Below are 24,318 nucleotides of genomic sequence, written 5' to 3' on the forward strand. Positions count from 1 at the left end.
TTCCTATCTTCCCCTCCCCTCCCTACTCCCTCTCTGGCCAGGTGTGAGTCCTCCCTAGGAAGTCCTGGGAGGGGTGCCCCGCCAGTGCAAATCTGTGAGCTCAGGGGCTGATTTGTTGGGGCAAACAGGCTGGGTGGGACCCCCCTTACCCCCCAGACAGCAGTGCCCACAACTTTCTCTTTTCCACTGAGTTCCATGCCCCCTGCATGCAGGACAGCTCCCTGAGTTGACATCAGCGACTTGTGCAGACACCCCTCCTCGGGGACACCTTTGGCGTCCCTGAACCCACGCACCTGTGGCACACACGGGCAGGGAGGCCGGTCCCCGGCACAGTCCCCCTGGGGTCCGCGGCTCTGCTGCCGCAGAGGAAGCTGGACGGACGGGTGGGCGTCTCAGGCTGGTGAGCGCGTGCTCTTGCGGCCCCAGGTCTGGTGTGCCTCGTCAACTGTGTCATCGGCTTGGTGTTCACCATGGAGGCCGGCAACTACTGGTTCGACATATTCAATGACTACGCTGCCACACTGTCCCTGCTGCTCATCGTCCTGGTGGAGACCATCGCTGTGTGCTACGTGTACGGGCTGAGGAGGTGAGGAGGCCCCGCCCCCCGCTGGCCCCGCCCACGCGGAGGCCACGCCCCCTCGGACCACGCCCCCGACTAGCCCCGCCCCTGCTTGGGCCACGCCCCACGGAGGCCCCGCCGGACCACGCCCCCGCTGGGGCTACGCCCCGTGGAGGCCCCGCCCCACTGAGGCCCCGCCCCTGATGGGCCACGCCCCGCTGAGGCCACGCCCCTGTTGGGCCCCGCCACGCCCCTGGGCCACGCCCCCACGGAGGCCACGCCCCTTCCCGCAGGCCCTCCACCCCTGGCTTCCAGCTTCCAGCTTGGCATTGCTTGTCCCTGTGCGCGGCTGGTTCTCTTCCTTCGTCCCACCCTCCGCTCATACCTCCTCTCTCCACTTCCTGTATTTTTACTTTTTGTTATAGGATATTCGCCCGTGGACCCTGCTGGACCCCAGCGGCTTACCCGGGCAGGGAACCGTGCCTCCAGGCACGAGACACTCTGATCATCCGTGAACATCAGTATTTTTCGAGCGCGCTGACCAAAGTCCAGTGCATAACTTACACCCTAGAAAGTGCTGCAGATTCAGGATGTCAGGTTCTCCATCCCAGCCCTGGAATGTTTTAAATCTCCCCAGGCGATGGCAGGTGCGGTGGGGCTGAGACCCCTGGTCTAGAGCAGACTCCAAACCTGAGTGTGGACGGTCGGTTCTGACCTGCTGGGCCTCACGCCAGGGCTTCTGATCACCTAGGTGCAGAGAGCTGCCCCAGGACTCATGCTGCTAACAAGTTCCCAGCGGAGTCAGGGGACCTCAGTCTGACAACCGCGGGTCTAGAGAGCCTTGCTACTGCAGGTGTGGTCCCAGAGTAGCAGCCTCAGTGGTATCAGGGAGCTTGTTTATTTATTTTTAAATATTTTATTATTCATGAGAGACAGAGGCAGAGACGTAGGCAGAGGGAGAAGCAAGCTCCATGCAGAAAGCCTGATGGGAGACTCGATCCCCAGACCCTGGGATCACGACCTGAGCCAAAGGCAGATGCTCAACCACTGAGCCACCCAGGCGCCTCCAGGGAGCTTGTTTAAAACGTGAGATCTGGGGCCCACCCAGGCCCACTGAATCAGATCCGACGTTTTAACACGTGAGGGATCCAAGGCACACTGCACTTTGGGAAGCACTGCTCAGATGTGAGCCGATTACAAAGGTGTGTCAAGGTGTGCCCCCCATCCTCCATCTTTTCCCATCCTCCAAACTGGTTTGGAGGGGTTGGGGGTGGGGAGGACAAGCCATGACTCCAGAAACCAGACCCCTTGAGCCACGTTTCCCCACTGTGTCCGGGAAGCCCTGGGGTCTCCTGTCACACCAAGGGACTCCTATGATCAAATAATTTCAGGACATAATAAGTTAAAGCAAAGATTTCTTTCCTATTGGACTTCTTGGAGCCTTGAAGACAATTGTGAATCTCAAAGAATGGGGTATAATTTGTAGCGGTTCTCTCTGCTTGCCCAGGGGACAGCGCCATCTAGTGACACCTAGCAACAGTGCCATGTCACCTCCCCCCCACCCCTCCCACCCCCAGCCAGCTCGCTCTTCCCAACCTTCTCTATCCAGCAAAGTGGGGGGCAGAGGATGTGAAGGGACAGAGAACCCCAGCCCTTTCTGCCACGTGTAATCTTGAAAATCTCAGGTATTCACACGAAGGACATGAGCCTTCATGGCCTGGAACCCAGGGGCCAGCCAGGTCAGCTGCAGCATGGGAGCAGGTGACAAGCTGCAGGCTTCTGCGGGAACTCAGGACATGCAAACAGGCCGAAGTGTGGCAGGTGGCTGTGGTTGCAGCTGCTGACAGGCTCACCCCGCCCCACCCCCACCCCTCTCCAAGGCCAGAGCGCCTCGGGGGCAGTTTCAAGACCCTGGACGGGAGGCAGTACACCAACCTGGGTTTTAGGCCTGGGTCTGGGCCTAAAACTACCCTGGGTGCCCTCGGGCAAGTCACCTCACAGCCTGGGGCCTTGATGCCTTCTGCTGTTAAATGGGATGATGGCTGGGTGGGCATCTCCCGAAGTGCTGAAGATACTTTCCATACTTCCTTGTGTCTGTATCAGCATGAGTAACTTGTCACACCCACGGTAAAATCGATGCTGTTGCACTATTGCTAAATTTAAGGAAGAGACTCCGTTTAAAGGGAAGAAAAAGACACATTCCGCAGACACGATGGCCATCACAGCGGTGTCTGCGGGCAGCCACCTTTGGGGACCGCTGCTCTGGCTTCTCTGTGCCCGCCACAACGGGCCAGGCCCAAAGTGCTTTGCTCCTGGGTTTGGCTCTCCCCTCTGCCCCAGCAAACCCGCTCTGGTTCCAGGGTACAAAAGAGATTCCCCTCTGGAGGCATTTTTATGTGCAGTATAGAGTCGCTGATACCAGGACGGAGGAGGGGGGGCAGAGCTTGGGCACCCTCCTCCCCAGAGTTGATGCTGGCTTGATAAATGTCCCGCATTGCTGTTTCTTCCTGCCGCCGCTGGGAGCCGCCCCCTGGTCTACACCAGCGCCTTCCTCTAGCACCGGGAAGATCTCTTCGGACGTCCCCCTAACTATGGGGTGGTTCATTGCCTTGCTCCACTGCTCTGCGGCGGCCTCACCCCTTCCCCCCTCCACCCCCTGCCCTCACCCTCTCCCCAGGAGGTACCAGGGAGGGATCCCAAGAGGTCATCGATGGTGCTCAGAACAGAATCTTCCTGGGACCACAGGGATATGAAAGCTGAAGCCCCCTCACCCCAACAGCATGGATAATCCAGACTTTCTCCCCATTTTCCAAATAGATTTGAAAGTGACCTCAAGGCCATGACTGGCCGCACTCTGAACTGGTACTGGAAGGTCATCTGGGCCGGCGTCAGCCCGCTGCTCATCGTCAGCCTCTTTGTCTTCTACCTGACTGACTACATCCTCACGGGGACCCTGAAGTACCAAGCCTGGGACGCCTCCCAGGTACCCTCTGTCTCAGGGCCCCCCGGGGCTCGCTCTCGAGCACCGGCTTTCAGTTTTCTGAAACCAAAGAACCATTTCCCCGGTGTGGGCAGGTTATTCGTCTCAACACGGAAGCATCACCCGGGTATTTACTCAGCCCAGGACAGCAGCAAGTGGGCTTTGAGTTTTCCAACATGTGCTCTGGGAAAGAGAGCGGGAACTTCCCAGGGGACCTGTGCCGGCGGCCAGGAGAAGGCCTCTTGATGGGACTGGTTCCCGCCTGGGCAGCACCCTCTTCCTCGGCCGCAGGCCCTCTGACCACTTAGGCCTCCTCGGGAAAGGCAGAGGGAGCCCGGAGGGCGTGGGCCCGGGCCCTGGAAGGGATGCCACAGGAGTCCAAGGGGACCTGCCCTTGCACTTGCATGGCCAGATCCTGGGTGGCTGTGGCTCTGGGTGCAGCTGGGACAGAACAGGCTCACTCAGGGCACCAGGCAGCCACCGTGCACTGACCGGAAGGGCAAGTGTCCATCCCTATGTGAACAAGGGCGGCCACGGATGCCCTCGGCCTGCAGGCCAGCCCTGGCTGTCCCTACACAGACGCACTCCCATGGGGAATATTTATGCTGTGAGGACAGTAACACTTCAGGCCAGCAGGCACTCGTCTGCCCAGGGGTAGAGGACGTGTCCCTCAGTGTCCAGTGTGCATGGTGGCGTGCAGAGAAGGGGGGTGAAGGACACAGCTCCACGTGAGCACACAACTGATGGTGGCTGGAGGCGCTCCCACCCCGGTTCCAGTGGCGGTGAGGGGGCCGGGGTGTCTTCCCCAATCCATAGCATCCTGACACTTTCATAAAATGCAAGGCCAGTGAACCAGTCAAAAAGTCAAATGAGAAAAGATACATAGAATACAGGCTCCAATTATTTCTTATATGCAACAGACTCAAGATGAAGCTGCCTATTTGCTAAAGCAGCTTCTACGTGTTTCCTCCCACTTTCTGGACTGGTCAGGACAGAACAAAAGAAAGGGACTGGGGAGGAACGAGAAGTTTGTGGGCTGGTTCCCACACCACACTCTAAGCCACGTTTTGGCTTACAAACCACGCTTGGTTGGCAGCAAACACCTGCTCTCCTGGGATGTAGCTGTTCTGTGGCTCCCGCATAGAAAGGGGACATTTACTGGCTTTTTGGCCACTTTTTAAAAAAATATTTTATTTATTTATTCATGAGAGACACAGAGACAGAGAGGCAGAGACACAGGCAGAGGGAGAAGCAGGCTCCATGCAGGGAGCCCCATGTGTGACCCAATCCCAGGACTCCAGGATCACTCCCTGGGCCAAAGGCAGGTGCTCAACTGCTGAGCCACCCAGGTGTCCCTTGGCCACGTTTTCTCATCAGCTTTAAAGCATGTGCATTCAGGGAAACATCCACCAACTAAATCCAGAGGTCCATCAAGACTTCTTGTAAGACTAGGGCTGTGCCATTAGGATGGTGGCCAACCCACATGTGGCTATTTACACTGAAATTCATTACAACGTGATACAATTTAAAATTCAGTTCTTCACTCTCATGGCCACAGTGCGTGTGCGTGTGCTCCGTAGCCACCTGTGTCTGGGTGCTGCCATGCTGGACACCGATACGGAAACATTTCCATCAGCCCAGAAGGTTCTGTTGGGCAGCAGGGGCCTAAGGAAGGTTAGCCCCCTACATTTAGGTGCCCTGATGGTGCCTCAAATGAAAGGCCCTTGATTGTTTTTGGGGTTACTCTTCAGGCGTAGAGCCAAGTAGCGGCTGTATGCGCTGGTTGAAAATTTCATGGATGGGCCGCCCGGGTGGCTCAGCGGTTTAGCGCCGCCTTCAGCCCAGGACGTGATCCTGGAGTCCCGGGATCGAGGCCCACGTCGGGCTCCCTGCATGGAGCCTGCTTCTCCCTCTGCCTCTCTCTGTGTCTCTCATGAATAAATAAATAAAATTTAAAAAGAAAACTTCACGGAAGAGAAAGCAGCCAAGGGGAACTAGTCTCCCCGGCACACCTGCCAGCGAGCTGCTGCGCCAGGTGGCCCGTAAGGAAGCCCGATCCCAGACAGTCCCGATCCCAGACAGTCCCGCCGCCCACAGCCTCTCGGCCAAGCCAAGCTCTCTGCCTGCCGGGCCTCCTGGCGCTGACGCTCAGCTTCTCCTTTCAGGGTCAGCTCGTGACCAAGGATTACCCCCCCCACGCACTGGCCGTCATTGGACTGCTGGTGGCCTCCTCCACCATGTGCATCCCCCTGGTGGCCCTGGGGACTTTCATCACGCGCTGCTTCAAGAGGAAGGGAGACACGCCCCCCGTGGCCTGAGGACTGGGCTTCCCGGAGACCGCGCTCACTGTTCTGCGGCTACGATTTACAGGGGGAATCTCCTCGGCTGCTTTTGCAGTTATTTACTCCAGAAATACTCAGCCCGTCGTCCCCGAGTCCACCAAGAAGAACCGCGGAAGAAGGGTCCCTGGGACCCACACTCCACCTGCAGAGCAGCCCCTGGTCCCCTCTGCCTCCCCCCGGGTCGCACCGTGCTGCCTCCTTGTCACCAAAGATGCAGGCTCTTCAAGGCCAGTCTTGAAGACAATTGCTTTCTTGATTCTAGGGAAGTCCTAGAACTCAGACACACTGTGAGCTCAAATCTGACCATAATTTTTGCAGAATAAAACTTAAAGCGATTTTTTTCTTCTAGAGAAATTCCAAAATATCAGAGGGCAATTGTTTTTTTGTTTTTTAAAAGATCTTATTTATTTATTCATGAGAGACAGAGAGAGGCAGAGACACAGGTAGAGGGAGAAGCAGGCTCCTTGGGGGTTGTCTGATGCGGGACTTGATCCCCGGACCCCGGGATCACGACCTGAGCCAAAGGCAGATGCTCAACCACCAAGCCACCCAGGTGCGAGGGCAATTGTTTTTCAGATCAGTTTGAAAAGAGGGGTTTTTTTGTTTGTTTTAAAGCACCTGAGAGGACAGATCTGAACATCACTCGAGCAAAATCAGGTCTCTCTCTTTTTTTTTTTTTGAGTCATGGTGAATATGCAATTGCTGTGTTCTTCACTCCAGGACTGGCTGACCAGGCAGAGGGGAGGCCTTTGTTGGGATCCATAAAAAGGGGGTCACTTCTGTGATCTGAGGTCTCTCACACTGGGTCCAGGGCCAGTCTTCCCAACTACAGTTCACAACCCCAAACCACCTGAGCAGTCTGTGCAGACGGACCCTACCCCGGGGGGTTACACATCGGAAAAGGTGCCAGAGCCACCTGGAGGGTGAAAGCAAATCTAACTTGCCCATAGACGATGTGATATTTGGACATGGTACCCAACTCTTTATATAGCAAAGACCATGAACATCACTTACGATCAATTTTAAATTATTTGTACATAAGTTTCCTAAAGTGTATATAACTCTAACAGAACATCCTGGAACTGAAGACTCTATATTTATGATACAGCATCAGTCCACCGTGCCAACGTCTCCTGTCTTTTTTTAACGGCAATAAGTAGATCAAGGTCATCCCTAAGTGGAGAGGGCACCTTCCTGCCCTAACATTCTGGCTTCACCGGCATACAGAATTCAGGGAAGTTTCTCTGGGTAGATTTGTACAAACATTTTTGAAGACAAACACTCATATAGGACATCAGCTGGAGGTTTGCGTTTTGGTTTTTTAACTTTTTTCATGCTATAAATGTCCTCTATAACGAAAACAGGCATTAGGAAGGTCTTCTGCTATCTTTTACAGCCATCTTATCAATACTTCCTAGCTTCACCTCATGGCCAGTTACATTAAAAAAAAAAAAAAAAAATCAAATCACTTGCCTTTGAAATGCGTGCCCCAGCATTTACTAACCACTAATACTCGGTCCTCTGATTCTCCATCAGAGGGTTTAGCGTCGAAAAACCTTACATATCAGGGCTGAGACCGTGGGCACACTCAATGTCAAATACACGGCACACAGTTCCTGAATCCTTACAGAGAGGGACCCCCCACCCTCACCCTGGCACGGTCACGGTCTGACCACATGGGCCGCCCCTCCCGGGGGTCAGTCACCAGCAGGGTGTTTCAGACCCACATGCCGAGTATCCTGAGGACCACGGAGACCAACGTTGTCCTAAATCATTGCTTTATTCAGTGACTGGATGTCCATGTTTCTATACCTGGCCGCCTGTTCAAACCACCTGCGTGCGAGCACTTAAATTTGGTTCAGTTTTATTCTGGTTTCTGTGAACTTCACGAAGAGCAGAACATTTCTCGGTAATCCTCTTGAACCAGGAGTAAGTCCTGTCTCAAAAAATTCTTGGTTGACCATTTCCCAGGTGCTGCACAGAAGTGGTCATCTGGTGTTTGTCTATCCTCCACCAGGAGGGCTTGGGGGGTGGGGTGGGGGGACAAGGGGACGTTTCATCCCTGTCCACGTAACAGTCACCATGATGCCACGGCCAGATCGTGGACTCCAGGGAGCTCTCTATTAGTGCTCGAGACATAATGGCCCTTGACTTAGCTCTAAGAAATCTGGGAGAGAAATATCAGGGTTTTTAGCAATTGTCCTCATAAATAAAATCCTAAACAACTGCATCTATAGGTTTTGGGTCATGTACTGGCTGCAGTTTTAAGAGCTCTTTCTTCATACAAGATTTTCCATCATTATGTAAAAAGACAAGCTGATTCCGAAAACACAGTAAATAAAGGAGACTCCACCCGGCATCTTGTTTCTATCCCCTTCCACATTTCCCCCTCACACAGCCAATGAAACCACATTGATGCAACGGACAAAGACCCTCACATGATGGTCAGATTCCCTAAGAAAGATCAGAAAAATAATGTTTAATTTGCTGGATGTCAAACAGTGTGAGCTCTTCTGAATCGATGCAAAATTTTTTCAACTCTTCTGAGAGGCATGCTGCCCAGCCTGCCCGTTTCGGGGGCTCTCTCTGGCGGAGGCAAGAAACCGCAGCAGGCCTGAGTGTGCCCTCACAATTGTCCTGGGGCCGGGGGGGTGGGGGGGGCGTGTGTCCAAGCTATTGTGTTAGACTTTTGTACGAGTTAGGCAGAAAAATTAATTTGTGGCTGTTCCACTTTATTGTCAGAAAAGCTGGGTCAGAGAATTAACTCTCCCATCAGTTTCTATTTGACATTAGTCACGGGAAGAGAAAAAAATAGGTAACAGATTTAAACATTCACTTGTAAGGCAAAAACATCATCGACAAATAGGAAATTCTTAACCAGAATGTCTTGACCGGTCTCTGACATGGGAACCACTTCCTGACAGTCGCCTACCTGCATGTTATCAGCCTCTATTGAGATCACCAACTGGTGTGTTGCACATCAGTCCCGGGGTAGGTGCCGGGGATGGTGCTGAACAGAACAGACACATTCCTGATCTTTAGGGTACTTACATTCTGGAAGGGAAGAGCGATGGTCATGGGTAATGAATGAGAGGAGTAGAGACTGTGATGGTTTTAAGAAGCCAAGAAATGGGTCAAGTGATGGTGTGAGAGGGGCAGCACATCAATCAGGTGGTTGAGGAGGCTCTCTGAGGATGGAATATCTGTCCAGGCAGAGGCAACAGCACGTGCAAAGGCCCAGGGGTGAGAGAGAGCAGAAAGGAGCCAGTGGTTAGAATGGGAGGGTGATCGGAGGTGGGCACGGAGTGGGCAGGGTCAGGTCAGTAAGGCCTTCTGGGCCAGACCAGGGACTTAGATTTTCTTCAAAAAGCAAGACTGTTTAACATGAGGGCCCTGCCCTGCATACTCTGCTGGGAGAAGATTTATATAGCACATATAAACCAACAAAGAACTACTCTCTAGAATATAAAGAACCTCAACAAATCAAAAAGGACAGTCTAACAGAAACAGGCAAAAAGACCTCAACAAGGCACAGAACAGGAACACCAACGACCAAAAAAAGAATTACGAAAAGATGCTCAGTGTCATCAGTGATTGGAGAAATGCCAGAATGAGATACCATTTTATACCTACCAGATTAAAAAATTAGGCCCATTTGGCATACCGGGCATTGGTAGTAACATGGAACCACCAGGCATATACATGGCACAACCAATTTAGAAAATGCTTTCATGTTATCTTGTCTATTTCTGGCTTCTAATTCCTCTTCTGGGCAGATGCCAGGGAGAAACACTCTCCGTCGTGAGCCAGGAGGCTAAGCTAAGTATCTCTATTTCTCATTTTCCTCCCGCAGCAGCACAAACTATAGTGACTGATCCAAAGTGGTCATTCCATAAATGCTAGCTAGAAAGTAAAGAGCCAAGCGGCATTCCTAGAGCGTGGAGAACCCGTAACTGAGTGCAAGAGCTACCCCCAGAAACCACCAGATGTCCATCTGCATCAGATCGGGTAAAAAGTGAACTGTGATCTATAAATCTGAATGAGGGCAGCCCCGGTGGCTCAGCGGTTTAGCACCTCCTTCAGCGCAGGGCGTGACCCTGGAGACCCGGGATCGAGTCCCACGTCAGGCTCCCTGCATGGAGCCTGCTTCTCCCTCTGCCTGTCTCTCTCATGAATAAATAAAATCTTTAAAAAATATATATGTATATAAATCCGAATGAACATGCTGACGTGTGAACCTCTCTAGGAATACACGGGCGTCCTCAACTAATAGGGAATAGGAGTTAATGTGAAGCAAGACAAGTACCTCTCTGGGAGGACGTAGTGGGGGGGCCTGGGAAGCACACGGGCCTCCACAGGTGCAGGGCCTCTTCTCCCCCGTTCTGTTACGGGCGCCCAAAAGTACAGGAGGGAAGCAGTGAAGCTTGAGACTGAGCTGAGGTCCTGAACTTCTAGGGCGAGGTGTCCTTCCCCAGGCTCCTTCCACGGAGAGAAGGGTGCCAGGAGCTACGCAAACAGCAGCGCGGCTGTGCCAGGCGCGGGGCCCTCGGGCAGCTGCTCCGGACGGGGAGACCCTTGCACACCGCAGAGCCTGTGTCCGCCTCCTCCCTCTCCCCTCCCCTCGGCCCGTCCCAGGTAGGGGCGAGCTGCTGCTGCTGGGGGCCGCTGGCCTCGGAGCCACACCACTCGTGCCAAGCGGAGCCCAGAGGAGCGAGGCCTACCAGGCAGGGCTGTGCGAGCAGAACAAACGTCACGGTCGTCCTGTGCCACTCCGGGGCTCGTGTGCTACGCAGGCGGTCCCAGCCTATGCGGCACTGCCTGCAGGGGCCACCGGGTTCTCCAGGCCCCAGCCTGGAGTCCCCGGCTTTTGGGTTTTTCTCTCATCGGCTGCGACGGCAGACTTCCTCGATGGCCCAGAGATGCGCACCTCCTGGCACTCATGCCCCGTGTGGTCCCTCTCCTCCCCTCGCGTGAGCTGGATCCAGTGACTGCTTCCCAACACACGGGAAACGGCAGACGTGACCGACGACACTCCTGAGTTTAGGTTACGGAGGACTGGCACTCCGCCTTGCCGCCTTCCTTGGGCCGAGCAGCTGTGCTGGGGGCCTCACGGGGCAACCGACACGTAACATATCCTCACTGGGATACTTTCTTCTGACCTCGGGACTCTGAACGAGACAACCCCGAGACCCTCATCTGTGTAAGCCGCTGCCCCCAGCACCACCCGCCCCTGCACACGCATACACGCCTGCGCTTTCCCCGCCCTTCTGGCCAGGCCTTGGGCTTGGTGCAACAACTCCAATCCTGACACAAGTCCATCCCCTGCTGTCAGAACGGAGGAATCTGCATCACATCATTCTGGGGACCGCCTCCCCCACCCCTCCCCACTCCCAGCCCCAGGATCCTCAACTGGACAAACTTGCTATTCCAAAGCTGCAAATAAAAGCACAGACAGACGCGTGGGTAACACATGGACTAAAATCTCATTCATACTCAAGCCAGGCAATCAGAGGATCATTAACCTTTCTCTTTGCCCCATGGAAGGGAGGAGCTGGATGCCCAAGCACAAAACACCGATTAATGTATGGGAGGGAAGGACAGAAGGTCCCAGGTGGTGGGTGGTAGGGAATTCCTGAAAACCTCTTCACAGGAAGCCGCTGGGGCAGCTCACCTTCACCAGTGTGCAAGAAAGGAAGCTGCTAGAGCCCATGCTGGGAGCTGCCACCAGGGACAGGCACGACACAGCCCGAGGCGGCTCTGCTGGGCTCCTGAGGGGGACTGTATACCCCACAGCCCATCTCCAAGGACTGTTGCCTCAATCCCGTGAGGGCCTCCTAGGTGCCAAAGGGTTGACCCCAGTGTGCCCACTTCATTCATGCACACGTTCCCGTGGCCTGAGAGATCATTTTCTAATAGGCAACACTGTCCCTCTTCCCACGTAAGACCTGTGTCATTCTGAAAAACTAACTTTTGGGGGGTGGGGTGCCAGGGAAATCTTTTTATAGATATCATACTTTACTAAATGTTTCCCTGGTTTTATCTATAACTAAAAAATAGAGGAAAAAACAATTTCTCAAGTGATACCTGCAAAGCAGGATTTCAGAACCTATGAAATGTCTTGCTTACTTACACTTGGGTGGCTCAGCATCTGCCTTCAGCTCAGGTCATGATCTCAGAGTCGTGGGATCAAGTCTCACATGGGGCTCCCTGCTCAGCAGGGCAGTCCGCTTCTCCCTCTCCCTGTACCCCTCCCCTCTGCTCGTGCTCTCTCTCAAATAAAATCTTTTTTTTTTTTTTTAAGATTTTATGTATTTATTCATGAGAGACACAGAGAGAGAGTCAGAGACACAGGCAGAGAAAGAAGCAGGCTCCATGCAGGGAGCCTGACGTGGGACTCGATCCCGGGTCTCCAGGATCATGTCCTGGGCCGAAGGCAGGTAGGTGCTAAACCGCTGAGCCACCCAGGTGCCCCTCATATAGAATCTTTTATTTTTTATTTTTTAAAGATTTTATTTATTTATTCATGAGAGACAGAGAGAGAGAGAGAGAGAGAGAGAGAGAGTCAGAGACACAAGCAGAGGGAGAAGCAGGCTCCATGCAGGGAGCCCGACGTGGAACTCGATGCCGGGACTCCAGGATCACGCCCTGGGCTGAAGGCAGGCGCTAAACCGCTGAGTCACCCAGGTGCCCCTCATAAAGAATCTTTATTATTATTATTATTTTTTATTTTTTAAAGATTTTATTTATTTATTCATGAGAGATACACAGAGAGAGAGAGAGAGAGAGAGTCAGAGACACAGGCAGAGGGAGAAGCAGGCTCCATGCAGAGAGCCCGATGTGGGACTCAATCCCGGTACTCCAGGATCACGCCCTGGGCTGAAGGCAGGTGCTAAACCGCTGAGCCACCCAGGGATCCCCATATAGAATCTTTTAAAAAAATTGTTAAAGAACATCCCTTTCGAGACAAAGTATAGGAATGATACCAACGGTGGTTAGAAAAGAGTATGACATTTATTTTCACTTAAGGATGTACAGTACATGAATTTAGAAATAAAATCACGGCAGGTTCTGAATACGGATACTTTAGGCTCTAACACACCAGCATGAGTCCATTTGCTGCAGAGCAGCCACATGAGCCACACGAGCAGCTCCCAGCTGGTCTTTGCTGTGGTTGTGGAAGTCGGTTCTTCACGTGAAATGTCCAGTAGCACTTGAGTAATATATTACAGTAGACAGGAACCAAGTTTCAAATGTTTCATCTTTGGAACAAATTATGCTTATTTACATGTTAAGAATAGGTAGTCCTAATTACTTACCCTATTGTGAGTTTTAATGACTGATTTTAAGCTACAGAGGGCTTCCAGCTACTATCTCCTTTAGAGTTTCTAGAAGCAATGACTCTTTATTAACGTTTATAAAAGATAATGTTTGAAAAAAAAAAGTCATGTTGAAATAAAGGCGCTTTGAGAGATTTAAGGACAACAGAAGGTCTTACTATTGAAAAAAACTGTACATATTTTCAAGCACAACACAAATATTGTAGCAGTATTTAATTGACAGTTTTAAAATAGTGGCAAGTATGCTACCCTACACACTTTCCTAATATTTAAACCTCATAATTACAGTTTGAATATACAGTCCAACTTATAGTTAGAAACTATGCACAGCTTCTAAAGCATATTTTTCAGGCTTGTTTTTGCACATAAATTAACATTTAAGTTGGTCCTTGATTTGGAGAACTCTAACTACCTGGAAGCACGAAATTTCAGACACATTTATTGATCGTTAACAGAAACCTTTACAGAGTGAAAAGCATTGATAGTACCATGCGTGGAAAGCAGCTGCTGCCTCCAAGTGCAACACCAAGTCCAGCACCAGAGCCTCCCAGAGGCTCACGAGTCTCAATGAACGAACCCCAAAGAAACCAACACATCCAGGAGGGAGGAACCGACCAACGGAGGGTATCTTCCACACTGGGGCAAATCCTTAAAACAGAGGCGGCTTTGGACCTTTAGCATAAGACACAGACTTTACATTCTTTGATTTCATTTACACCTTTTAAAAAAGATAAAGTAAATCTGAACTTCTTCTTCACACCCAAGTTCAAGCTGAACTCAGAAGGCAGCTCAACCGAAACGCCAGCCCCGGTCCCCGCCAGCCCTGCCAGGAGGTCACAATCTGCTTTGTCAAACTACCTGATGTCTGTGACACACTCACACTGCATACACACAGGCAAATTAGCTTATTATTCAACTTTTAAGAAAAATTCAAAGATGTGTGGGGAAGTTCGCTTGCTAACAGCAACTGCCTCTACAGTGACAATAAGGAAACTGAGCTAGAAAAATAATTTTACCATTTTAAATAAGGAAAGAAGCTAGATTTCTTAAATATATTACTTATTCTGCAAGAGTTGATTAAATTGACAAGGAATAGATTCCTTCCATTCCAGGAGCTGGATTCAGGTTACCTTTTAATTACAGAAGAGCTTCAAATTATAACTAGAGCTGTCCAAGTAATGAAGAGATGGTCAAGGCAGGAACATCAGGCTGACCAGAGGTCATCCCCCCACACGGCGCACAGAGTGGGCTTTTGGAGAAAGGCTTTCGAAAGACCTCGGGGTGACGTGGAAAGCGGGTCAGTAAAGACTCCAGTTCTGCATAATGGAATCTTCTAAGCCAAGCCGCTTTCCACAGACACAAATTCAGTCCATCTTTTCTTTCTGGACCAATCTGGGAGCATCGACAAAATCTTTGCCGTTATAAAGAATAATGAAAAATGTTCCGATGCTTGCAACTCCCCAGAAAAGCACATAGGCCAGTGTTTCTGTCCAAGTGTCACCTATTGATATATAAAAAAAGAGTTGATAAATAAAAATCATTTTATTGATCCCAGAGGCAGTTTTCAGCTGCTTAGCAAAATTAAAGTCCAGTGTTTAAATATTAAAGTTTCATCTTCACAATATCAAAGTTTATTACCACATCTGCAGGAAAAATATAAGAACCTCTCAATTAAGGTTTAAACAAGTGGCTCTTGAACTCTGACTGGCATCAGAACTCTCCAGAGCTTGACAAGGTGTGGGCTGCTGGGGCCAACCCCAGAGATTCTGACTTGGCAAGTGGGGGTGGGGCTCAAGAATCTGCATTTCTAACAAGTTTCCAGGTATGTCGAAGCCACTGATTTAGAGGCCACAGCTTAAAAACCACCTGACCAAACTATTTGCATTCCAATCATGCAAATAATTACTTACTTTTAGACTCAGCACTTTTATATTACAAGAAACTATTAATACATTTACCACAATCAAGATGCCTACACAAAAAATAACTGTACAAAACATACATACATGCTTCAGAAAAGCTATGTATAAAAGTGTGTAAGACAAAGCTCAGTAACATATCTTAATGACCAATTTCACACAACTCTCCCGATAAGCATTTTTTGCAATGTCTAGAGTTCACGAGGGTTAGTAGCAGTGGGAAAAGATCTACTTTGTTCTACTACTTGAGCAGCTGAACCTAGCACAGCTTCCCTCCTGTGACAGGACTGACTGCACCTGCAGACCTGGGAGATGTGTGCAGAGGCCAGGAGACGGTGAGAAAGCATGCCAGGCAGGCTCTTTCCTAGCAAGCTGTCGGAGATCATGCTGCGCTTATTCCCCATTCTCTAAAAACCCAAAGAACAGGCTAGAAATCAGATGCTATCACATCTAAACATCACAATGCTCATCATTTTATAGCACTAACATGAAACATTGCTATCCTCAGCATCCATCTCTTTTTATAAAAATTTACATAATCGCTCATTTTCACACCTCTGAGTTTTAAAATTCTTCTTGGACAAAGAAGAAAGGCAGTTCCTCACAAGCCCAACCCAGGACATTCCCCAAAGGAATCATCACTTGTTCAGGCTGAGCTGTCAACTTTCCTCCCTCCCCAGACGTTCTACAGGGATGTCAAGAAAACACAGAAGAGATCAAAGTAACAAAACTAATTCGACAGGCTCCCAGAAAATGGCATCCACTAGGCAGTGTTTTAAAGAAGTCAGAGAGTCTAGGGATTGAAGAGCATGATCCCCTAGGAATCACGAGAGGCACGTGCTCGCTGGCCCTGTCCACCTTCCTTCCTGTCCCCAGACTGGACACAGGGCCCAAATTATGCCACAAAGCACTGCCCGTGCTCTAGAGCCCTCAGCCTGTTTTCGTACTGTGAGCTAAGAAGAGTTTTTACATTTCCAAAAGTTGTCAAAACAAATAATGTGCAAATGGAGATGGTATGTAGTTTGGAAGTCAAAACTATTTATTATCTTGCTCTTTAGAGAAAATGTTTGCTAACTCCTGCCCTAGAGTACAACAGGATGGCTCCCTGCCTATGTCATGACTGCCTATGGCGCTGAACACGGAGGGGATTACAGGGATTTCAGACATGAACAGGTACCTATTGACCCTCTGCTCCAGAATGCGCGTAGGGGTGGTGTTAAGGGTCCTTAGCTCAGCAAATTTTTGCTGAGGGCTTACTATATCCCAGACACAGGAGATAAAACATTGAGAAAGGCACAGTGTCTGCCCTCAAAGTGTTGCTTATCCAGTGAGAAAGATAAACGAATATGCAAATCATGACCCACAAAGAGAGATGTTCACTAGGGATGCTGGATACACCACAGAGATACGCCACCTCAGAAAAAGAGATCCCCAGATGCTTATGAGGCCAAAGGACACAGTGCTGTAAGAAAGGGACATGATGCTGTGGAGATGAGAAGGGGGTAAGGTCTGTGTGGGAGAACAAAGGGCCACTGTGAGAGGGGAGAGTGAGAATGGGACCCTGACAATGGGCGGAGCTCAGACAAGACAGCCCAACCTGCCTAAAGCTGCATCTCAAAGCGTAATACAGCCAACTCATAGACTCAGATCCCATAGCACTGAAGAGTACCTAACGGAAACACTTTAATCCTACGTGCTTATTAGCTTAGTAACACAGGAAAACAGTGAGAGAAAAAGAGAAAACCAGTAAAGACCTCGTTAGCACAAGTTCTTAGGCTAAAAAAAATTTTTTTTTTCTTTAGAGAAAGAATGAGAATCTTAAGCAGGCTCCATGCTTAGCATGGAGCTGGATGCGAGGCTCAATCCCACAACCCTGAGATCACAACCTGAGATGAAATCAAGAGTCAGACACTTAATCGACTGAGCCACCCAGCTGCCCCTCAATCTACTAAAATTTAATGATAAGTAGTGTATTAATCTATTAATAACATTTGCTTGTCCAGTAACAGGTGGCTGGCTAAATAAATTATATATCCATAAATGGATTTTAATGCAGCCATTAAAAATAAAGAACATGGGGAAAGGCTTATATTATATTGCTCAATGAGAAAAAACAGATTATAAAAAATGTGTATCTCACTTGTAAAAAAAAAAAAAAAAAATTAACACACACAAAGATTAAAACATCACAATGGGGATCCCTGGGTGGCTCAGCAGTTTGGCACCTGCCTTTGGCCCAGGGCACGATCCTGGAGTCCCGGGATCGAGTCCCGCGTCGGGCTCCCGACATGGAGCCTGCTTCTCCCTCCTCCTGTGTCTCTGCCCTCCCCCCGTCACGTCTATCATAAATAAATAAATAAATCTTTAAAAGATCACAACGGGGCAGCCCGGGTGGCTCAGCACTTTAGTGCCGCCTTCAGCCCAGGGCCTGATCCTGGAGAGCCGGGATTGAGTCCCAGGTCAGGCTTCCTGCATGGAGCCTGCTTCTCCCTCTGCCTGTGTCTCTGCCTCTCTCTCTGTGTCTCTCATGAATAAATAAATAAAATCTTAAAAAAATAAATAGATAAAACATCACAATGTTAAGTGTAGTTAGCTTATCTCTACAAAGCAGAACGATAAATAATATTTTCTTCTTTTTCACCTGTTTTCTAAGATTACTTTGTATTACTTAGATTAAGAAGGAAAAAAAGTTTAAATCTTAAAAAACCAAAACCAAGACCTAACAACAATTATTGAATTTGAACAAAGAACAAAATACTGAAGAATTATAAATTATTTCTCTTGTTACATTTAAACTACTCACATCTGGTCACTTTGCTCCCCCTACAATTAACAGGAAAACATCAAGTGCAGAATATGCTTGCAAACTCAAGACGCTGTACAAGGAAGTGCCACATTCTGAGAAAGGAATGTGAGTCTGTGAAGGAAGAGCAGACTTACCAGCCATCAGCAAACAGATAATGCACATCGAAAAGGCAACAACCATGATAATAGGCAACTGAAAAGAAAAATGGAGAGACAAGCCATCACTTAAGAACACTACTCAATGGTTTCGAAGTCTGTTGTGCAAGCTTTGTGTGAAAAAGAAAACCCTTTTGCAATCTAACTACAAAATATCTTTTCCCAACAAAACCCCATTATTGGGGGCGGGGGGGGGGGGGGTTCAATCACAACTGCTGAAGTCTTCAGACTGGTTAGGCCACAAGGTGTGAAGAAGCATGGCTCTGGCCCAAGCCTAGGAGCCAAATGAAGAGAGGCTGCCCAAGTGAGAAGCCTGCTCCGTGCAGGGGCACTCTGCCCACTGGGTGAGACCCCAGAGGGGCTCCTGCAAAGTCTGGTGAATAGAGAGGTCAAAAAAAGGACAGAAGTGTCAAGAACCACTCTGCTTTCCATGCTACAGCTTTGCCCCCAGCGACCCCTGACCGTGACAGGAGTGGAGCCTCCCTGAAACGAGAAACCCTCCGAGCTCCCTTCTGCTCCAGTGCTCTCACAGAAAAAGACAGTGACATGTGAGAGAAAACAAACGTCCCAAAGTTCTTTTACTCCTTTCCCTCATCTTCTCCTCAGATAAAAGAAGTATTTACAGTCCATTTAGAACAACATAGGGAGTTTTAAATCAAATGGACTTGGCGCCATCTATACCTTCAGACCTAATGCTTTTAAACTTGAAAAACAGGGGCGCCTGAGTGGCTCAGTCCGTTAGGTGTCCACGACTCTTGATTCCAGCTGAGGCTGTAATCTCAGGGTCATTGTATTGAGCCCCAAGTTAGGCTCTGCACTCAGCAGGCAGTCTGCTTGAGATTCTTTCCTCCCCACCCGCCCCCCCGAACCTCCTCACATACTCTCTCTCTGAAATAAATAAATCTTTGCAAGAAAAAAACAAAACTTGAAAAAGAAAGGTTTCTTACAGCCAGGAATTTCAAATCCCGTGGAACACTTAAAGGACTGTGAGATTCTAATTCATCCACTGAGTAGTTCCCAAGAAATAAGTCTATGGAATCCTAGAACAGAGGAAAGGAATTAATAAGTCCCCAATTCGATATAATTATGTGACTCAAGAACAGTACAAAGCTGCGGTCCCCTGACGACCAGACATGAGCACCAAACACAAACTCACCTGCCGGAAGCCATCAGAGAAGTTGTTCTTGTAATACCGTATCATTGAGTTCCAGCCGTCCATCAGAAGCCCCAGCTGAGTTCTCTTCCCGGTTCTGGGGAGAAGAGGTGAATTTCAAGTTACAGATTTGTATAGTAAATTCTCCCACGGTTTTGTGGCAAGTATGTGATATGGAGATAAGTGAGTTACAAGGATTTTTTTTTTTTTTTTTTTTTTAGAAAGAGGGTTTTCTTTTTTTTTTTTTTTAAGATTTTATTTATTTATTCATAGAGACAGAGAGAGAGAGAGGCAGAGACACAGGCAGAGAGAGAGAGGCAGAGACACAGGCAGAGGGAGAAGCAGGCATCATACAGGGAGCCTGACGTGGGACTCGATCCAGGGTCTCCAGGATCACGTCCTGGGCTGCAGGTGGTGCTAAACCGCTGTGCCACCAGGGCTGTCCAGTTACAAGGATTTTAAAAATCACCCCTAAAAGTATCAAGGAGACATCTCCCAAAAGACACCACTGGCAAGTCCAAGAAACATGCACTCTCCCTCTAAAATAGTATCAAAGTTGGCGCAAAAATGACAAAATGTTCAGGTCCAGCTGCAAGGGGAAGAAACCGGAAGAGAAACACACAACCAGGGTCAGAACAACAGACTAGGAATGTTTGCTCTCGGGGAATTGCTACAGCAGAGAAAGACCAACATCTGTAACAAATCCCCAACGTCCTGACCTCTCACTAGCCAGTGTGGTCCTGGAAAGCCGCATGGGCATCACCTGGGTGCTTCCCTGAGGTCCAGAACCTCAGGTCCTGCTTCAGACTGCAGGGACCGGGGCCGGAATTGCGAGGTCTGCAGAGGGGGGTTTAGGGGGTGTGGCTGCCTCTCCACATAGCATAACCACCCAGGGAGGCTAGGAAGCCTCCAGCACCTGAGCCTCCCCTCCCAGCACACCTGACTCAACTGCTGTGTCCTGAGGCCCTGGGTGTCGTGGCCTCTGGATGGGACACGAGACCTGCAGATCCAGAGTGCAATGTGAAAAGCATGGCTTACCTGGTAAAGTCCGTCTTCAAGGCACCAGTGCCTGCGTATTGTTTGGCACAAGCATTTGCGTTGTCAGCCCAGGCTGTGAAAACAAGGAAAAGATAATCAACAGTGATTCACATGACAACCAGAGTTCCTAAATCCAAGATATTAATTTATTTCACCATCGGAGTAACTTTGCCTCTACTAAAGAAATTACCTACCATTTTTATAAATCTTCTCAAATTCATTTTGTTCTTCAAGCTTCTGTCCCACGTGCAAAACTCCTAGTCTCTGGAATAGGAAGCACACCATATTCATATGTAACCGATTTCAGCACACATGATTCCAGAAAAGCAGACAATCCCCCATGGTATCATCACATGGTTCCTGGCTGCAGGTGGGAAATACAGTCCTCGCCTACAGGGTGCCCCAGCTCACAATGGCCTCCCCCTCTGAGGACTCCTCCCCCTGCAGCCCCCACTCTCCCTATGCCCCAGCCCCACAGGAACAGGGGGGCAGAAGGGAGAGCAGAGGTAGGACCCTAGCCATCACCTCCTCCTTCGCAGCACTCCCCAACTTCCCACTGCCTCCACCCTCTAGCTTCCCACTCCCATCTCCAGGCTTCCCTCACACCCAGCGCCCAGATGAATGCTATACACCTACCTCCCCACAAACTGCACATACACACAGCCCTTTGCACCTCCTGAATCCCTCTGTGGACTCCCCTTTGGGGGTCACTGACCACAGATTAGGAGCCCCTGCCTTGCTTTGTCTCAGACCTCTACCACCTCAGAGTCCCCACTGTCACTGCACCTCAGATGACAGCTCTCTATCTCCACCCCAGGATGGTGCTCCCACCTCAGCACAGGAGCTGCCCTCCATGACCCTCAGCTGGGGGGGGGGGTGGGGCACAACTGGAGGACCCCACCAGCTGGCACTGATGCCCCAAGACTCTCTGAAGGCTGGTTAGGTTTTATGATACTACATTCAGCATGTAAAATAGTTAAACATAGATTACAGAACCTAATTAAATAGGTTTTTGTTTATTGGCCTTGCAAACAATCATTGCTACTACTGGTTTGTTTTTGGTTTTTGCTACTATTGTTTCTATTAAAAAACAGGCCCTGAAGCAAATTCATCAGGATGAAAAGGACAAGGTACAATACAAACCAGAGCATGCTCAAACAGGGAAACCACTTCTTTGGCCTGTGTTACTTAGGATTCAAAGGCAATTCATTTCAGAGGTGTTTTACTTCCGTAATTCTTTTCTGGTATCATAAAATAATAAAGTTGAACTGTCATAAACGCAGCTTACTATTTAGGCAGGAAACCACTTGGCATGCGTTTTGTTTGGCCCTCATACTAAGTGCCAATGTGATCTGGAAATCTGGGCTCTACATTTTTAATTCCAAATATAAACACAAGAAAATATTTATAGCTATCTTTCTCAATAGCCCAATTTTAGTGGTAAAGAAAGCTGTGTCAGAAACTTCTTAGCTGGAGGTTAGTATCACTTGCCAGTAATAGAAGAGATGCAAATGAAAACAACAGTGAGGTACTACTCTGTACTAATACAGGAAAAAGTTTTAAATAAAAACATCTCACACTGGCAAGAGTTCAATGAAATGGATTCACTTATCGTGCTCACTGGTGCAGTATAGACTGCTATGTCCCTCTCGGAAAGCATACTCTCTTTAGCAGTAAATTCCACTTCTGGCAAGGAACCCAAAGGGAAGAATTCAAGTTCATAGTAACAGATGCAGATAGAGTCTCTACAGTGCTATTTATAAGCCAAAATGTAGCAACTTAGTAAGTGTAACTTTAAAAAAAAATTATGGCTCCCTAGAACTCTAAAGGATCAGGCAAATTTAAAACTGTGTAAAGGGGTGCCTGACTTGCTTGGTCAGTGGAACGTGCACCTCTCGATCTCAGGGTCATGCGTTTGAACCCCACGCTGACTGCAGGTATTATTTAAAAATATAATCTTGTTTAAAAAACCCCACAACTGCATACACATATGCTGACCACAGGTATGGCAACGTGCACACCCACGGGATGGAAAAGACAAAAACACAAAACAAAAGCTAGGTTAGGGTGGGGAGCAACATCAATGTTTTCTGTTGTTTTTGTAATGTATTTTTTTAATTTTTTTATTTTTTATTTTTTTTTTTTTTTGAGAGAGAGCGCGTGCACACACACAGGCAGGAGGAGGGGTAGAGGGAGAGGGAGAAGCCGACTCCCTGCTAAGCAGGGAGCCCAGTGGGGCTCAATCATCACAGGACATGACCTGAGCTGAAAGCAGATACTCAACCAACCGAGACACCCAGGCACCCCTTGTTTTTCTAATGTTTTCTGCTAAGGCTTTTAAAGATGCGGCTTCTTTAATTTGGGGCTCCATTGTTGACGTAATAAGAAAAAAAGTGTGTGCACCTGAAGCTGGGCCTGCAGTGAGCGGCGAGCTAACAGGCTCTGGATCACATTGGTTCTGTCCAGACAGTCCATGCAGTTGCTGCGGAACACACCCTCCTGACTCGTCACCACCATGCCAGCAGAGTCCACTAGAAAATAACTAAAACATATTTGTATAAACACCCTCATACCAAAGTCAGTCCAATGTACTAAGACCCTCCTCCTCTTGTATCCAGGCTCTCATGAGTAACATTAGTAAAACTGATGAATTGAAAGGGCGGCCAGGAAGTTGTGGCCCAGGGGTATGCAATTACCAGAGAGCAAAAGAAGTTTAAATAACTAGGCCAGAAGCAGGCCCCCTATGACACAGCTGCTCCCCACTGTGCTGTATATCAAGACTTCTTGAAGCATGGTCCCTATGCTGTATCAGAATCTCCTGAGCTGTCTGTTGAAAATTAACACACTCGGCCTTGAGATGAACTCAAGTCAGAATCTCTGAAGCAAGGGCTGGAAATTGTCCATTAAGAACATTTTTAGGGCAGCCCGGGTGGCTCAGCAGTTTAGTGCTACCTTCGGCCCAGGGTGTGATCTTGGAGACCCGGGATCGAGTCCCACGTCAGGCTCCCTGCGTGGAGCCTGCTTCTCCCTCTGCCTGTGTCTCTGCCTCTCTCTCGGGGTCTCTCATGAATAAATAAATTAAATCTTAAAAAAAAAAAAAAGAACATTTTTAAAGCCTTTCTTGTTCTTTTTTAAGGTTTTTACTTATTTATTCATAAGAGATACAGAGAAAGGCAGAGATACAGGCAGAGGGAGAAGCAGGCTCCCTGCGGGGAGCCTGATGCAGGACTTGATCCCAGGACCCCAGGATCACGCCGAGCCAAAGGCAGTCGCTCAACCACTGAGCCACTCAGGTGCCCCTAACACCTTTCTTACAATGGGAAATATATACAAATAGTACAAAGTTTATAAAATTTGACAGGGCATTGTTTGAAAAATCAGGTTCCCTTTCTCTTCTTAACCACCCAGATGTCTGCACTGGAGCCAATCATGGTCACCAGTCCCTGTGTTTCCCTAATTTTTAACAATATCCTCAGATAATTCTATAAGCTCAGAAACTGGACAACATGCAATGTAGCAGGGAACACCACGGACTCTGGTAGCAAACAACTGGTTTGCTAGCCTTAGCTACTCAGACATCTCATTAGTTACTAACTGTAACTTCAAATAATTACCCCAATCTCTCCAAATCTGAAGTTTTTCATCCACAAAATGGAAGTGGCACTGCTCCAAGGTCTGAATAAAATCATGCACAATGTACAGTGTATGGGGCAGAGCACACAATGAATACCAGGTAATGTTAACTTTATTGCAATTACTTGCCAAAATCAAAATGGGCAGGGAAATAACATATTTACTGTGGGCCAAATAAAAATCATGACCTTAAAAGTAAGCACTCAGAATGTGTTTATGCTAAAAATCTACATGAGATTCATGAAGAGTTGGTGAGGTTCATTTGGAGCTGGTATGTGTCCGTGTATGCATGAGTGCACATAGGCGTTGGCACCCCATGAGTACTTAAAAAATAAATACTAGGTATTTTACAAATATTATTTCTTAAACTATATACTGAGTCTACAAGGTAGTGAT

At 48.9% G+C, this 24,318-nt stretch overlaps 2 protein-coding genes across 2 annotated transcripts in view; one reads left to right on the forward strand and one right to left on the reverse strand.

Moving 5' to 3' along the window:
* The window catches only part of SLC6A20 (solute carrier family 6 member 20), a 38,279-nt gene extending 31,275 nt beyond the window's left edge, over positions 1 to 7,004 (forward strand). The window contains exons 9-11 of the mRNA XM_072786523.1: positions 427 to 586; positions 3,377 to 3,542; positions 5,705 to 7,004. Of these exons, the coding sequence (XP_072642624.1) occupies positions 427 to 586; positions 3,377 to 3,542; positions 5,705 to 5,857 (479 nt within the window). The 3' untranslated portion in view covers positions 5,858 to 7,004. The remainder of the gene's footprint in view (positions 1 to 426; positions 587 to 3,376; positions 3,543 to 5,704) is intronic.
* A 5,869-nt stretch (positions 7,005 to 12,873) lies between these two features.
* The window catches only part of SACM1L (SAC1 like phosphatidylinositide phosphatase), a 59,388-nt gene continuing 47,943 nt past the window's right edge, over positions 12,874 to 24,318 (reverse strand). The window contains exons 14-20 of the mRNA XM_072786524.1: positions 22,693 to 22,831; positions 20,484 to 20,553; positions 20,290 to 20,362; positions 19,255 to 19,348; positions 19,046 to 19,138; positions 18,078 to 18,135; positions 12,874 to 14,719 (exon numbers count right to left, since the gene is read on the reverse strand). Of these exons, the coding sequence (XP_072642625.1) occupies positions 14,583 to 14,719; positions 18,078 to 18,135; positions 19,046 to 19,138; positions 19,255 to 19,348; positions 20,290 to 20,362; positions 20,484 to 20,553; positions 22,693 to 22,831 (664 nt within the window). The 3' untranslated portion in view covers positions 12,874 to 14,582. The remainder of the gene's footprint in view (positions 14,720 to 18,077; positions 18,136 to 19,045; positions 19,139 to 19,254; positions 19,349 to 20,289; positions 20,363 to 20,483; positions 20,554 to 22,692; positions 22,832 to 24,318) is intronic.

This window comes from Canis lupus, chromosome 19, assembly GCF_048164855.1.
Source record: "Canis lupus baileyi chromosome 19, mCanLup2.hap1, whole genome shotgun sequence".
Taxonomy (NCBI): Eukaryota; Metazoa; Chordata; class Mammalia; order Carnivora; family Canidae; genus Canis; species Canis lupus.